Raw genomic sequence first — 17530 nt, forward strand, 5'->3', positions numbered from 1 at the left:
TCTTGAACCACTACTACACTGTACGTTCATTAGCAGTTCCTGGTCAAATGCATTGTTGATGTTGTGAATTGTCTCTGCTGCTTCACAACCCATTTTGAACTCAAATAAGAAAAATCACTTAAATTTGCTTTTTGTCTAACATCATTTCCATAGTCTAAAATAAATATAAACAGCAAGTAATAAGTTATTAGCAAAAAAACGTGAAGTGAGAAATGCACATTAAAATGGTATGTAACATAACCACATTTATTTAAGAATATATGCCAATATCAAACAGTATATTTCAGCAGTGCAAAACTGCAATTACTTTTGCACCAACCTAATAATACACAGTATAGTGTGGACTTAGTAAGAGGTCCGTGGTTTTCACTTGACTGGGAAAGGGGTCTGTGGAACAAAAAAGGTGTCTCCCTGTTACATTATTTTTTCTATTTCCTTTCTTTAAATGTTGGATCCAACCCATTCAATAAGTTGACAGCACCATTCTAAGGGGAGCAGGAGCCCAGTGTGGAAGCACAGCAAAGGCTGTGTGATGGAGGGAGCGCTAAGTAGAGGAAACAGTTTTCATGGGATGTGGTGAAAAGCCATATCTTTAATGAAATGGGGTGTCTGGAAGCCTTCCATGATTCTGGAGTATGAATGAATTACTTTGGGATATTATGGTACAATGCCACACTTCATCTTTTCTTCTGATCAAACCTTCTTTGGACAGAAGATTGAACAAGATGACTTTTTAAGATTTTTTTTTTAAATGTTTGATTTCAATTAGTACCACTCATCGAAGGCGTGGGGACTGGGGAGAGGAATTCGCCTCTTAATTCTCAGGAGTAATGCTGTTAAGAGTGTTAATTAAACATGTTTTGTTTCATCTTGTGATTGGACATGGAATTCTCAGTGTAGAATATAGCACCTGAAAGACCCCTCATAGAGGAGAATAGGGAGAATCTTCCTAGGTAGGTTCTGGAGAGAAGGTGATGGTCCCTTGCAAGCTGTGCTTCTGGAAAGAGTGTGGTGTGGCTGGTTGTACATACCAGAGCTTATTACAAGTACAAACAGTGGCAAGGGCCAGGGCCAGAAAAGATGGCTACATTAGTTAGCATCGGCTCCCTGTACTTTGGAAGGTCCACTCACTGTTCAGAATTTGGATTCCTGGGTCAGAGATCTAATGGCTATATTTCTTGGCCTCCACCCTTTAGCATCCCTATGAGAATTTTAAGGGTCAGTCTCTTTCCTCCCTTCCCAGTTGCTTCTGAACTGTTATTTTGGCTCAAACTCGAATGCCTCCAATATGTAGAGCGCCCACCCTTTTACTGCTGCTGCTTACCACAGACCCTATCCTGCAGCACATACCGGTTGAATGGTGTTACAGATTATTTGCTAAATATTTGTGTATTCTTGTTGCCTCATCTGTTCTAAGAGAGAAGTAACTTCTGGCCTGCACTAAAAAAAGAGAATTTTAGATCTCAAGGAGTATGCCATTGACCTTGTCCTCCAAAGCACAGGGGAGAAGAGACTGTCTTGCTGTATCCTCTCGAAAGTGTATTCCCTAGAGATCTATGTGTAAATAATTTTAGGAAACCCCTGCAATCAGATTTTTCTCTGCTCAAGAGTCCAGTGCCTTGGCAGTGCTGAGAAAGAAAATCCTTTCATGTGACTTTCCCGTTGCTTAAGCACTTTCAATTGAGTCCTCTACGATTTAGTATCCTTTTGATCTTCCCAATCCAGTTTTAATTTGGTCAGTTAAGGTCAGAGAAGAATATTAAAAGATAATATACTTTTGCCTTTAGGATAATGTAGATATATGAATCATTGGTCCTAAGTATAACTCAATAAACTTTTTTTTTCCTTTTGCTTGTAAAATGCAGTCTGGGGGAAATAAGCTGTGTTTATTTTGTTGGTGGTGACTGTTTTTAAGTAAAATTCTATATTTTCCTAACAAATGTGTGTGCCGGGGCACTATATTTATTGAGTTCCCTTCAATAGGAAGTCCGATTGATAATTGAAGAGAAAACCTAAGCATCTTCTTTATGCATGAATTGATTATTGTAGGAGGAATGTGGGTGACGTTGGCCCAGGCACATTCTTACTTTGTTAAAAATATTTAAAAGTAGTCATGTACAGCTAGCTGCCTTGGTCTATACGCGCATACTTGAAGTCTAAAATTAAAGTTAGAAATTCTAATCCTAAGTCACACATCACTTTTCCAGGCATTCATTAATGACATGTAGCTAATGCAGGGTTTTTAGCGTCACCTCTTGACACTTCGGATTGGTAAATTTGTTTTCATTTGGCAGGGGGAGGGTGCCATCCTGCACATGTAGGATGTTTAGCAGCATCCCTGGCCTCCCACCTTCTAGATGTCAGTAGCACCCCACCCCCAAGTATTAATAATAAAAAATGTCTCCAGACATTGCCAAATGTCTCTTGGGGTGGGGAGGTGCAAAATCACCCCTGATTGAGAATCACTGGCCTAATGACTACAGTATTGGACAGTGCAGATTTAGAGCATTTTCATTATTGCAAACACTTCTGTTGGACAGAAGTACTCCAGAATAATCCCTAGAAAAATTTGCTTTGGAGGAGTTTATGGCCATTCGGTGCTTTAGAGTGATCACAGGGGCCAACTAGTCCAAAGCCTTGGAAATTAAGGCAGAGAGGTTATGGGTAACTTGTTAAGAGTTAAGAACTTGTTTTGAGTTCTGGGCCTTAAGTTCATGCGGCAGAGAGGACACACTGCTGATTTTCATATAAGCCAACCTGATTCTTGCTCAACTCTTACATCCATGATGGATATGGGGGAGGAAGGAGCCCTGAGAAATGGGTATAGCCCAAGCCTGAAACTCTCAGAGATGCAAGTTCCTTTCTTTTTTTGTTTTTTTTTTTTTAAATTTTTAAAGATTTATTTATTTATCTAATTCCCCCCCCTCCCCCAGTTGTCTGCTCTCTGTGTCTATTTGCTGCGTCTTGTTTCTTTGTCCGCTTCTGTTGTCGTCAGCTGCACAGGAAGTGTGGGCGGCGCCATTCCTGGGCAGGCTGCACTTTCATTCCCACTGGGCGGCTCTCCTTACGGACACACTCCTTGCGCGTGGGGCTCCCCTACGCGGGGGACACCCCTGCATGATGCGGCACTCCTTGCATGCATCAGCACTGTGCATGGGCCAGCTCCACACGGGTCAAGGAGACCCGGGGTTTGAAACGCGGACCTCCCATGTGGTAGACGGACGCCCTAACCACTGGGCCAAGTCCGTTTCCCGCAAGTTCCTTTCTTGAACCATGGACACATCTGTTGCGCGCGCTGATGGCTTGTGGACTTTCTCTAAGTCCCTCCCTATAGCTGGAGTTGGAACAGCTGAGACATTAGATGATCCCACCCTCTCTCTATGAGAGAGTAGAGTTCTGTGTTGTGTTTCCAAGTTCCAGCTCTACAGGGCGATGGGGATTACACTTCTGGGCTATAATCCTGTAAAATTCCCTCTTTTGAGCTTTTAAATCACAAGTGTCTTTTCTATCCATAGTAAAGCCTTTCACATGATGTGCCTGGGGGTTCTTACAGGGGTCACTAGGAATGGGGAGAGCCTGGGGGACCTGGCTGTGGAAAGCTTTGGAGAAGGAAGAGGGAGTTTCTTCTGGATAGATTATGTCTGCTATTGAGGCCAGAAAGTAGGCTTGGTCTTAGGGGCTTGCTTCAAGAGAAGCAGGAAGGGCTTGCAGAGTGAGCCAGGGGCTTTGATGAATATGCCACATACACCACCAGATGACTTCCCAAAGCACTCATTCCTCTGATCCAAAACCTTCAACGGTTCACGACTACGTTTTCATGTTCGAAACTTCCTAGTCAGGTATTCAAGGCTCATTTGCTCTTACAGAGAGATGGTCTCTTTCCCTCATGAGAGTGAAAACTAATTTTGTGCATGTGAGGGCTTTCGTGTTAATGTGATTTGTGGAATCATTCTGTTGGTCTTGGGGTTGGTGGTGGTGGAGTCTGCTCAAAGCTGTTTACTAGCTTGCTCAGGAACAAGTTTTGTTTCTGGCAAATGTTTTGTTGAGTCAGTAGCCTGAACGACTAAAAATCAGTATATAGCTCGAAATGCAGGGCTCAGTGAACAGGCCAGAAAGGGTGGCAATAAAAGCAGACGAAGAATTATGGGCATATAAGACCTCAGGTAACCTTGGGCTGCTGGTCTATTTGATTCTGTAACACATTGGACAGAGTGAACTGTGGACTGGATCAAAGGCCAAAGTTCTGAGCCGTCAGGTTGTGGGCTCTGAAATAAGCGAATGTGTGAACTGGCCTGGAGGTCTTTTTAACTACCTTAGTTAAAAGAGGTGGCCTTGTCTCAGGGTTTGGTGACCGGCTGCCATTTCATAGAACTGTTGATGTTTTCATTTGGGAAACCAGCCTTCTTGGGTGTCTCCATGGTGAAGGGGAAGGTATTTTTAATACCCGTTTGGGGGCCGGGTTTTGATTGCAACAGCGGGAGGCCGGGGAGCTGGGAGGACGGATGTCCTGCCATGCCGTATGGGCCTGGCTGCTGTCGTTCATTAGCTCTGTGTCTTTCCTTTGCTCCATAGACTAATGAGTGGAACAAGAACGATGACCGCCTACTGCAGGCCGTGGAGAACGGAGACGCGGAGAAGGTGGCCTCACTTCTGGGCAAGAAAGGGGCCAGTGCCACCAAGCATGACAGCGAGGGCAAGACTGCGTAAGCTGCAAACACTGGTTTCTCAACAGGCCAGTTCTGGGTTTTCCAAGGACGATCCTTGGAAGTCTTAGTATCCACAGGAGGGATTTCATAAGTTCCTTTCTTATTGCCCCTTCCTCCTCCACATGTTAAAATATGTTGGAAGATATTTTAATTTAGTTTCTTTCTCTTCAAGTTCTAAATTACGTATTGGGCTTTACCTTGAATTGCTATGTATTTGTTCCCAGATATAATGAAAGAGTTCACCAAAGCACAAATAGCACAAGGATTGCAGCCAGTAGGTAGATAGGAAATAAATGCTATACTAGATTAGAAACAGCATAAAAGTGGAAGAACAATTTTTTTCATAACCCTTGGACCTTACTATTTATATTGTTATTTATTTTAGTATACTTTCTTAACGTAGATGAGTAACTATATTAGTATTAATTTTTGTTTTATGATTTGTCATATGTGATACTCCTGTCTGTGACATTTGAAACCATACATGTGATGATTAAGCATGTGTGTGTAGTGTGTAAGTGTACAGTAAAGATATATATGGTGATATTGTTGAGAAATCATTGGCTTTGGAGCCAGATGAACTTCTAATGAGGATTCTGCCAATTATGAGTTTTGGAATTTTCTCACTGTAAACTGGGGGTGCTTTTATTTACCCCTAGGGTAATGATGAGTATAAAACAAGATACTGACATAGATTGAGTTCCCCAGAAGCAGTCTCTGAGACAAGAGTTGGAATGCAAATAGCTTCTGTAGTTGGTGGTCCCAGGAAGCACGGGAAGGGAAGGAAGCCTATCCTGGGAGTCACTGAACAGGTTACTGCTATGTGCAGCTGAGACTCATTCCTTCTGAGGACTTCTGGGAATCTGTTTAAAGCACATACTGGGAAACTGGGGTCTGCTGCCTGTTTTTGTAAAGTTTTCCTGTAACACAGCCACACCCATTCATTTATGTTGTTCTTGCTCTACAAAGTCTTGGAATTGAGTACATAGTTGTTAGAGACCGTGTGGCCTGCAAAGCCTAACATATTTATGCCCTCACCTTTTCTAGAAAAAGTTTGTGGATCCCAGGTTTAGAGTATGCTCAAAGGTATCCTTCCCAAGGTATAAGGAAACTGGATTTTTTATCCCTGAACTCCTCTCCCTCAAATATTGAGTGCTGCTCCTAGGAGCCCTAATACTCAAAGCCAGAGACAGTCACGGATGCCTGGTAAGCATTGGTTTGCCCAGAGGATATGGGGGAGGAGTGAGATACTAACAGCCCTGGATACTGTATATAAAGAGCTGGCACAGGCCCCAGCCCACAGTGGGCACTTGATTCCTCCCCTTGTCCTACGTTAGTGGTTCTCAGTCCTGGCTGTCTCTGCATTAGAATCATCCAAGGTACTTTTAAAATACTGATGCCACGTCCCACTCTGGAGGTTCTGAATCACTTGGTCTGGGGAGAGGCCCAGGAATCAATGTTTTTAAAGTGCCATAGGTTCAGCCCAAGAGGAGAATCATTATCTGGTCTCTAGATTAATTCAAGATTGATGAATAAGTAGCCAGAATAAAAAGGCAATTATCAAGAGAAAATGGAGTGTCACATGTTTTAGCAAATTTTGCTGATTAAACTCCTTTCGTAGTACCCATTGGATCCCATGGCATGGACACCCCAGCCTCTTGTTTTGAGAGCCGCAAGATCTCTTGGTGGGGCTGAGCTCTATCTAGGAACCAGGCTGGCTGTTGCATAAAGGGAAGAGGGAAGTCTTCTCATCTCAGGTCAGAGTCTAGACCTGTAATTGCTTGACTTCATTATCTCTGCCAGAGTCCCCAGGTTGAGCCTCCACCCATTAGCCTTGGCTTGACTTTCCACATTTGCAGTGGCCTGTCTCTAAGGTATTGAGTGTGGGACCATAGCTGGGCAAAACTCTGACTTGGTAGTCAGAACTCTCAAGTGATAGGTGGGCTTTGACTTGTGGCAAATATTTGTTGAGTCAACTACCTACTCAATCTTATGTAATTTCCTGGTTAACTCTAGATGGTTAAGTTCCTTGATAGGAGGGACTGTGACTTGGTTGTTTCCCATGGTAATTCTATCACCTAACCCTTTGCCTGGCCTGTGTAGGTTCTTAATGAATTTTTTTTTTTTAAAGATTTATTTTATTTAATTTAATTTCCCCCCCTCCCCTGGTTGTCTGTTCTTGGTGTCTATTTGCTGCGTCTTGTTTCTTTGTCCGCTTCTGTTGCCGTCAGCGGCACGGGAAGTGTGGGCGGCGCCATTCCTGGGCAGGCTGCTCTTTCTTTTCACGCTGGGCGGCTTTCCTCACGGGCGCACTCCTTGCGCGTGGGGCTCCTCCACGCGGGGGGCACCCTTGCGTAGCACGGCACTCCTTGCGCGCATCAGCCCTGCGCATGGCCAGCTCCACACGGGTCAAGGAGGCCCGGGGTTTGAACCGCGGGCCTCCCATGTGGTAGACGGACGCCCTAACCACTGGGCCAAAGTCCGTTTCCCATCTTAATGAATTTTGATTGAATGAGTTAACCTTTTCCCATGATGCCACATTTTGAGTAACATTGCTTGAGCTACAGTGGTCGATGCCTACACTTCCAAACCTGTCCTGAGGTCTTTGGTGGGGATAATTTTGCTTTGGGGCTGCTTTTTGTACTACTCTTCAGTCTTCTTGATACGAGCTGCCCACACATCCAGCTGTGTAGGTTATCTGTACAAGAGAACATTTTATAATCATCTCAGGGAAAAGGGAGATACATGTGATAGCTTTGTCCAAGATAGTACTAATTAGACTGAAGACAGAAAATTTAGATTAGCAACTGAGCCACAATTGTGATCACCTTAACTGATTTGTACATTTTGTATATTTATTGTGTGTAAAGCAGAGCAGAGTGCTATATTTCATTCCCTTTCTCTGGTAGAAAAATCACCACCTCCATTTTGTAGATGATAAAACTAAGGCACACGTGTTGTAGCTTGCCTTGGGAGGTGGTGAATTACATATAGAATTAGTTCTAATGCTTCTGTCTTTGCACTTACAAATCTACCATTTTTTCATTTGATAACAGTTACGTAGAAAGTAAAAGAGCTATAATGAAAAGTAAGAGGAGGTAATTATTTTTTTCAGCACATGATTTTTCCTACGTAATTATCTGTCAAGACTTAGTTTTCCAGCTTAGAGTATTACTTATGATTAAAGGTATTAACTGATAACTGTAAGAATTTACCATGGAATTAATTGAGCATTTCAGTCTGGCTTCATATTTTCATTCAAATGGAATGGTGTTACTCTTGAGAATGAAGTGGAATGGTGGTGCTGGAAGCAGTCTTTCCTATCACTTTGGTATCATGTAATAATACAAGGTCAGGTGTTTTGTTTTAATAACAGCAAGTCCCCATCCGTGCTGTTTCCAGAGGCGAGAGCTTTGTCACCCTTGGAAATCTGCACTTGTGTATTTGGATTCAGTTTAATCTTTGCATATCTGTCTGTGTGTTGATGTGTCTTCCCTTATACCTGAAGACTTTTCTTAAATGGTAGAGACATATTTTGTTGTCCCTGATCTTCGCTAGTACATTCGGTTTGTTAGACTGTGAACTCGTAACTTCCTGGAAGCAGTTGTGAATCCACAACAGACCCATGTGGTTGCTTACCCCAGCCCCACAGAATCTGCACAGACAACATTTGTTTGCAGACTTTTTTGGTATGTTTTGTGTTTCTCACTCAAGGGTAAGGCCTGATGAGATACTTGAAAGTTAGGTCCTGGAAAGCACTTGGCCCAGTTTTCTGTCTGTACTTTAGGGTTTCCACTTTGGTTTATACAGCTCCATATCAAAATTAAGCTGGAGGCCAATTTTTCTAGGGTGCTTTTGTGATAAGCTGTTGTATTTTGTACTTTTGCCCAGGAATCTGCAGTGTTTCCCTGCTGCTTTGTCAGTCTGGTGTCCTGATTTTGGCTTCCAAGGGTCTTCCTCTGGCCATGCCCTTATGTACCTATAAATGTTCTCTCCCCTCATTCCAGTCTGAAGCGTCTGCCTTCTGGTGGAGGTGTGACTGTCTGCTCCCTCCCTCCCCTCGAGTAAGAACTTGCACACGTTGTCCAGGTTCTGTGTCCAGTTGGGAATGCCATCCTTCCTGATTTTCTCAGTCCTTTTTTATTTTTCTTCCCTTTGAAATAGTTAAGGCTTGATTTAGAACTTGATGTTTTTTATTGTTTTCTCTTTGTTTCCTGAAATACTTGCATCCCCTTACAACTCCAGAAGCTTCCTGAGGACAAGTACCTTATGATTTCTTTCTTTTTTTCTCCTTTCTTTCTGCCTTCTGCCTGCCTTCCTTTCTTTTTTGGACTTCCCCATTATTCAAGGCAAAAAAGAGGGATTCACTTGGTGTTTATGGAAGCAACTTTTCCAACGGTTCTTATAGAGAAAATACTCTTTTTGCTGATACTACCTCATGGATAAATTGCTCAAGAGTTATTTAATTTGGAGTTCAGAAGTAAAAGAACTATCCTGGTGAACGTTACAACCTGACCCTCTGCTTTCCCAGTTTCCAGTGGAATTGAAACGAGGGAATACTCGGCCTTTACTACCTAGAGAACCAGACGGCCCAGAAAGTCTCAAGAATGTGGCAGCAAAGGCAGCCATCTCTTGAGACATTCTCCAGAAGCTTCTATAACCCAGGGTCAACAACCAGATGGGTGGTTTGGTAATTCCTCAGACTTTTCAGCTCCTTCCTGGAATATTTCATTTAGGAAAAGATAAGAAACCTTGTCAGATTTTTTTTTCTCCTTCAAAGTCTGATCAAAGAGGGGTTAAAAAAAGTAAAAGCCATTTAATGACTGGAATTCGTCTAGGAAAGAGTAAAAGAAGGGTGGTGTCCTGGGTCAGAAAGAGAACAGGATTGAGAGGGACAGAGAGTTATAGCTCCAGGCTGTTTGTGGAGTCAGGCTTGGCTTCTCTCTGCCCCATCTGTTCTCTTTCCATGGTGGATATGAGGAAGTGGGAGGACGTCAAAGCCCTGAAACCTCTTACCATAGAACAGTCTAATTGTTTCAAGATGGTTTCCCCTACACTTGGATGTGCATTTAATTAAAACTATGTGTGTTTGTCTTAGGAACAACCAGACTAAATAAAATCGCTGCTGAGACTATAGTATTTGAGCAAATACCACCCAGGTGTGTGTGTATAGACTTAATAGATATATTATCTGCATTTCATGTAGCCCACTTTTCAGAAACCTGATCTTTTTGGCTTTGGAAGCAAGAATTGTGAAAGTATTTTTAGATGACTCTGGAGTTTAAATAAAGTAGGAAGGTAGTCCTTGAGCTCTGCAAAGGAAAAAGGACTTCTCTACTTGGAGGTTTGGTGTACTTTGGTTCTTCCAGTTTTCTCAGACTAGGAATGTGTTAGATATTTAGAACTAGGTGTTCTGTTTTGGAAATCAAATCATATCACCTGGTCAGCTTTCTCTAGTTCTTCTCGCATACAGCTGCCAAATTAATTTACTTAAAAATACTGCATATTATATATGTAATTGCAACCTCCTTCCCTCCAAAATTACCTTCCAGGAAAAATTGCCCAACATCCTTCTTAAGACCTGGTAGTATCTGACAGAGGGACACACTGAAATATGTAATTGCTGCCTAGCATGTCCATTCTGCTTTGGGTCACACAGATTTCCTTAGAGATTTTCTAAGACCTCTGCTCATCTTGTAAGTCTGCCCAAATGTATGTTTCATATGCCCTGAGTCTAAAATTCCTGTCTTAGTGTGCCACAGGGCTACCTATGCACACAACTAGAAATGGATTGACTTTTTAAATGGGAATTTTATTAGGGGAAAATCTTACAGTTCTGAGGCCATGAAATGTCCAAATCAAGGAACCATCGGAGGTACTTTCTCACCAAAGTCTGCGCCTGTTGTTGCTGGCATCCTGCCGCAGCCATCAGGCATATGGCAGGGCTCATCTCCTCAGCCGAGCCCCTCGGGGCCTCTTTCTGGGCCTCTGTGCTCTTTAGATTAGTTCAAAGACTTAATCTTTTTCTTTTTGAGGTCCATAAAACAACTTTAAGCCATCACAGTCCCAAACCTCATGGTAAGTACATACAGAAGAGGCAGAAAAAATGGTCTGTGCTATAAGATGCATGGCATCTAGCTGCTGCTGAGACCGGTGAAAGTACTGGACAATAATTGTTAAGCTGTAAAGCACTGACTATAAGGGATTCAGATAGGGAGGGAAGGTGAAGTCATGGAATAGCTAAGAAATGCTTCCTAGGAGAGCAATGTGATGTGGGCCTAGAAGAATAGAGAGGATTTGGGTGGGTACAGGGGAGGAGGACCGTGTAGGTATAGGTAATGGCATGAACAGTGGCCATGCCAAATTGACAAGAAAACAATGACAAAGTGGCCTTTGTTTTCCTCCCTTGTTTAAAAGTATATCATAGCAGCTGCTCCCAATCACCTGGTGAGCTTTGCACTTCTGATTTCCTTGGTCTGGGTGCAGTCTGGGCATCAAGTTTTTTTCAAAGCACTCTGAGTGATTTGAATGATCAGTCCAAATAGAGGACCACTGCTCTAGACCCTCCTTAGTTAGGGCCCTAGTTTCAGGTGGGCTGTGGAAGGCTGGTGAAGCCCAGCGGCTGGGAAGGGAAACAAGCATTAATGTCCTGGCCTGCTGTTCTGTTGTTTTTTTGTGTGTTTATTTCTAGGGCATGGGTTGGCTTCTGTACAGGATATGGGTTTCTGAGGCCTAGAGGTTCCTACCTTTTAGTCAACTTAACTCTACCATTCCAAATGTATACAGCCCTTCTTCCTTGACATAGTCTATGAAATTCCAACCCTTGTTGATTTTCCTAATCTTAGGGCACTTAACTGTCTGTATCAACACAGAACTTTATTACATATGATTTAAACTGTTCTCTACTTAATTTATGTTATTCTTATTCTTGGTTGAACTAGACCATAAACCCAAACAAAGGCTGTCTTATGTTTTTAGTCCGTCTTTCGGTGCTTACCCAGTAGAAGGGACACTTTAGGGCACAAACTCCACTCCCTGAAGTTACCTGGCAAGGAATAATGATGAGGGAAGCAGGTGGCACCTTGGGACGTGTTTTCCTTTCTAAATCGGCAGCCACAACCCTGCTGTAGTGGAATGCCCCTGTGCTACATGGCCAAACCTTCTAGTTTTTCAAGAGAAACCAGAAAGCCCGATAATCATTTGATAATTTCCCATTTTAAATGTTGACAACAATTGCTTTTTCTTTTAAAATATTTTTTTACAGCAGCTGTTGGTTTACAGAAAAATTATACAGAAAATACAGATAACCCCTATACCACGCCCCCCAAACACAGTTTCCCGTATTTTTAACATTTTGCATTTAGTATGGTACATTTACATTTGATGAACCAATATTAATAGATTTGTGTTATTAACTAAAGTCCATAGTTTACATTAGGGTTGGCTCTTTGTGTTATATAGTTCTATTTTTGTGTGTAGTTGGTAACATGTCTGCAACATAAAATTTCCCATTATAACGTGCCAAGCATTCAGAGGTATTAATTACATTCACAACATTGTACTATGGTCACCACCATCCATTACCAAAACTTTCTGTCACCAAACAGAATCTCTGTACCTATCAAGCATCAACCTCCTGTTCCTCACCCCCCAACACAAGCAACAAATTGTTAGAACTTTTAAAAACCTTGTGCAGCCAAAAGCAAACCCTGTGCCAGGTGGAATTAGGCCCTGAGATTGCCAGTCTGTCCACTTCTGCTTTGTGTACATTCATTAATTCCTGTTGACTGGACATGACTTCTACCCCCTTGCTTTCTTTCCCTTCATGCTGAAAGTACTCTTCCAAAAGCAACATTTTGGATTTGAAGAAAATACAGTGAAATGCAAACATAGAAGAACGTGAGTGAATTTTTTTTCTCTAGTATTTATTTATAATGTTTATAATATATTATGCTTATGCACTGACTAACATTAACATGAAAGGTAAATTTTGGCATATTTTACATAATTCCTGGGGTTTTCAAAGGGAAAAAGTGTTGTTTGTTAAAGCTGAATGTATCTTGTTGCCAAATTGTGCTTTGGAAGCAAGACTTGCTATCGCAGCAATAGTGCTAATTGATGAGAAAGGATTTGGAAATTAAGAACTGCAGGGATTAAAATTTTTGTAGGATGACAGGATTTTTTTCCCCCCTTCCATTTTAAAGCTATTTTCCAAGCTGGATTAAGTACACTGATAACAAAGGTGGGTTTGTTTTTTTTCTGTTTTTTTTAAACGCTACATAGGTAAATTGTTGCTCTGAGTTGAAATACTCTGGCTTTGCCTGCCCTCTGGTCCGCTGCGAGTGCCCTTTCGCCCGCTAAGCCTACCCAGAATCCAGGGGGCAGGAGAGCCTGGGTGAAGTCGCTGCCTGTGATGGAGAGCAGGGCAGGGAGGGTGGGGTTGGAGCTAAGAGCTGGCGGAGACCTGCACACACTTACCAGGCTGGGAGAGGGTGCTGGGCCAGGAGCTTCTCATACCAGACAGCAACCATACAGTTCCAGCGTTTAGGCAAATCCAAACAAGCATGTCCCTGTCCTTTAGAAACCTTCCCACCTTCCACACTGCTGCCATCATCACTCATCCTGCCAAATCTTACTTATCATTCAGGGGCCTATTTCCCAGCTGTTTCCAGAAGCCTTTCCTAATTTCTAAAGTAGTGAGCTTTCCCTTGCCCCTGCCTCTTCTAAGTCACCAGGGATTTGATGGGTCTTAGTTACTGATGGGTGTATCTTATCCCTGTTATCAGACTATCAGCCCTCAAGGGTTAGAGCCCAATCTCATCCAATTATAAGAAAAATTGTTTGCTGAATATCCCAGTGCTGTGCTAGGGGCCTTCACACGCATCATTCATGCAATAAGTAGTTCAGTCGTTTGCTCATTTTAAAGACCTTGTCAGTTTTCCTTGGGACTTTCTCATTCCATGCTTTCAATCACCCTGGGGTAAATTATCCCTTTAAAGAAAGAGGAAAGGTGGATCAGAAGGCTTCCAGAAATAGCACAAATCAACTGCTCTAATATGTGGTCCTAGCGTCTAGGGGTGTTATCAGTGTAACAGACAAATCATTTATCCTAACAGAGCTTTCATAATGCCCAGATATTATTCCAGACCACATTTATGCAACCAAAGAATCCTGCAGAAGAAGAACTAATGCTAGGCTTAAATGTGGTGTGACCATCTCAGGGTCTCCTCCGCCTGTCCCCAGGAGAAGTAGCACATTGTGGCACTTACAGGCCAGTAATCCTATTTTTACAGTCTTTACACACACACATATATACATACACCAGTCACCATTCAAAACTTTATTTTACCTATCTGAAACGTTTAGCAGGGAAAGACACCATTTCTCAAACTTTTCTGCTTCACCAGTTCTTAATAGGAGCAGTGATTAAAGTTGCTGCTGCTTTTGAAATAGCAGCAGGGTGCAGGGGCAAGAGTGTTCATCCCCATTGGCAGAGTAGAATTTAGTTTTTCTAAATGCTTTTAGAGCTACAAGGCATTAGGCAGTAGTACCACCTTCCTTACCCTCAAAGTATAATCTGAACTGAGAATCCAGGCCTTTCAATCCTATCATTAGGATTGTCCCACTGAAATATTGGGGGTAGAGTAAGCCTCATTGGAGTTCAGTGACTTCATTAAAATGTAGATGTCTCAGCAAATGTGTCATAACATAAAACACTTGGTAGCGGGGTTGAAATCATAGACTTTAAGAGCTGAAAAAGGCTTCAGTGATGATATAGACCAGATGAATAAACTGAGGCCAGTGAATCTAAGTGACTTTATTGCCCCACAGTTTGGGGGTGGCAGAGTTAAGATCAAAAGCAAGGATTACTGACTTTCAGTTCATGCTTCCTACTATTGTGACAGTGGCCCTAAAAACTGAGCACGCATCAGAGTCCCCTGGGAGCAGGGGAGGGGAGCAAGAGGAGCAGCTTTGTTAAAACAGAGTGCAGGGCCCCAGCCCCTGAGTCTGGGTTGACCAGATAATTTGCATTTCTAACAAGTTCCCAGGTAACAGTGAAGTTGCTGATCTGGCAACCGTGTCTTGAGAACCACTGGGCTACACTATATTGGGAAGTAAAATTGAACTTGTAACATGACATAAAGGTCACAGCCTCTCTTTCTTGAAAATTTACATTACACCCTGAGAAAGACTTAGGGTTAGACCAGTTGGTGAGTGTGCCTTGCTTTAAGGAAACTCAAAATAGAAATTTCAGACTAATACACAAATTCAAAACCAAAGATTTGCATTAGTTTAAGAAATCATTTCTAGATGCTAGGAAAATTGCGGTAAACAAGACAATCCCTGCCCTCAAGGAATGTACAGTCTGGGGGGGTAGATGGACAATGAGCAAATGCTTCTTTTAATGTAATGTCGGGTACCTTGGAGAAAATGAAGAGATAGGGAGGAAGAAATGGCAAGGCCATTGAATAAGCCTTGGGAAGGGAAGGCCTCTCTGAGCAGACACTTTGATTTGAGCCGATTCCTGCGTGCAGTGAGGGACTGAGCCGTGCACTTTTTGGAAGGAAGGGCTCTCCTGGTGAGGGGATAGCAAGGCAAAAGCCGTGAGGTGGGAACAAAGAGCCAGTGATCCAGGAACACAGCTAGAAGGTGCAGTCAGAGAGAGAACAGCGCCAAGACAGGTACAGCCTTGTAGGCCATGGGAAGAATTTTGGATTAAATAATAGTATTTCTAAATACTAATTTTCATATGGTATTTAAATATGACTTGATATAATTATTTTTTTTCTTCAGAAGTCTTATTATAAAAGAAGCGCATAAACATGTAGTCAATTTTAGGTAGTTGGAATGTGAGGTAACCATTGCAGAGATGAAGTGCTAAAGGTCTCAAGGGATTATGAAGAAGCTGGTTTTTATCATGAAGCATTTTTGAGTTTCTCACTAACCATAGTGACCCCTTCTTGGTGTATTAGTCAGCCAAAGGGGTGCTGATGCAAAATATCAGAAATTGGTTGGTTTTTAGGAAGGATATTTATTTGGGGTAGGAGCTTACAGATACCAGGCCATAAAGCATAAGTTACTTCCCTCACCAAAGTCTGTTGTCACGTGTGGGAGCAAAATGGCTGCCGACCTCTGTGAGGTTTCAGGCTTCCTGGGTTGCTACATTCCTGGGGCTTGCTTTTCTCTGGGTTCAGGGTTCCTTTCTTCCTGGGCTGGCTTCTTTCCTCTGTGAGGTTACTTCCCGGGGCTCCTGCTTAAGTCTTCAGCATCAAACTCCAACATCAGAAACCCTCAACTCTGTTCTTTATCACGCCCTAATCATAACTCAATCATGCCCAAGTACAGATCCGATTACAAGCATAATCCAATATTTCTTTTTGGAATTCATCAATGATATCAAACTGCTGCACTTTGAAATAAATTGCTTTTAAAAGACAAGAAGAGAGATGGTAGACATATTAGGAAGAGACTGCCTTTAGGGTCAGGTGAACAAGCTCAAGTTCTGATCTTTTGCTCATTTCCTAATCTCTCTGACCCTCAGAGTCTTCTTCATCTGTGAAGTGAGGACTTTGGACCAGTTTATCCTTGTTGAACCTTTACTTCTAACACTCTGGAATTCTGGGGCATGGATAATGCTGGTAGGATTTGGTATATGGTTGCTTCTTTCTGTGGGTATGGGTAGTTTCCTTGATGTGGTGAGTGAAAATTGGTTGCAGAGGCAGTGGAAGGAATTGGAGACATGGTAGTCAGCCTGTTGCATTCTTTTTTTTTTTTTTTTAAATATTTATTTATTTATTTAATTTCCCCCCTCCCCCGGTTGTCTGTTCTTGGTGTCTATTTGCTGTGTCTTTTTTTTTTTTTTTTTAAAGATTTATTTATTTATTTAATTTCCCCCCCTCCCCTGGTTGTCTGTTCTTGGTGTCTATTTACTGCGTCTTGTTTCTTTGTCCGCTTCTGTTGTCGTCAGCGGCACGGGAAGTGTGGGCGGCGCCATTACTAGGCAGGCTGCTCTTTCTTTTCACGCTGGGCGGCTCTCCTCACGGGCGCACTCCTTGCGCGTGGGGCTCCCCCACGCAGGGGACACCCTTGCGTGGCACGGCACTCCTTGCGCGCATCAGCGCTGCGCATGGCCAGCTCCACACGGGTCAAGGAGGCCCGGGGTTTGAACCGCGGACCTCCCATATGGTAGACGGACGCCCTAACCACTGGGCCAAAGTCCGTTTCCCCTGTTGCATTCTTGATCCTTCTGTAAAGCTGTCTTGGTATCAGGAGTCAAGACAGTGGAGGGGGCAAGGAAGAGTTCAGTTTGAGTGAAATTTGGCATGAACGAATATGCCTAAAAGATTGAAGTCTTCTAAAAGTAGCCTTGTGAGTTTTTATTTCCTTCAAATAAATTTCAGCTGGTAATCAGAAATGAGAAGAATTGTGTTTGTTCTTACTCTGAAAGATAGGAGGCAGTTTTCAAGAAGTCTCCTTTGGGCTAAGAGTCTTGAGAAGTCTCCCAGCCTTGTCCTGAGGTATTTAATTAGGGAAAGTTTGCATTACTTGCTGAGTGGCCTTGTAGGAAATGAAATCTCCATTGTGGGCTCTGTTTTCTTCGGTGCTTGAATGACATTCCCATCAGTTTGTGAGCCCTTAGCAACGCAGACTCTGCCCCAGTGAGAAGGATATGTTTGTGTTTTATTGCTAAATACTTGCAGTTTTTAGTTTAAACTTTGTGTGTATGTTTTTTTTAAAGAGCAGCACTCCCATTAAGTTGTGTTTCACTAGGATGGTATTTCACAATTTGCAGTAACTTAAAAAACAAGCATAGTGGTCAGGAG

General features: G+C 42.6%; 1 protein-coding gene across 19 annotated transcripts in view; it reads left to right on the forward strand.

Moving 5' to 3' along the window:
* The window catches only part of RAI14 (retinoic acid induced 14), a 153279-nt gene that overhangs the window by 78713 nt on the left and 57036 nt on the right, over positions 1–17530 (forward strand). For 9 of the 19 annotated variants that reach the window (XM_058307666.1, XM_058307670.1, XM_058307668.1 and 6 more), the window contains exon 3: positions 4573–4703. In XM_058307666.1, the coding sequence (XP_058163649.1) occupies positions 4573–4703 (131 nt within the window). Of the gene's footprint in view, positions 1–4279; positions 4432–4572; positions 4733–17530 lie in introns of those variants that run through there. The other 10 variants (XM_071207746.1, XM_071207747.1, XM_071207744.1 and 7 more) reach the window with 3 other exon arrangements.

The sequence above is a fragment of the Dasypus novemcinctus genome, chromosome 2 (genome assembly GCF_030445035.2).
Source record: "Dasypus novemcinctus isolate mDasNov1 chromosome 2, mDasNov1.1.hap2, whole genome shotgun sequence".
In the NCBI taxonomy this organism is placed as follows: domain Eukaryota; kingdom Metazoa; phylum Chordata; class Mammalia; order Cingulata; family Dasypodidae; genus Dasypus; species Dasypus novemcinctus.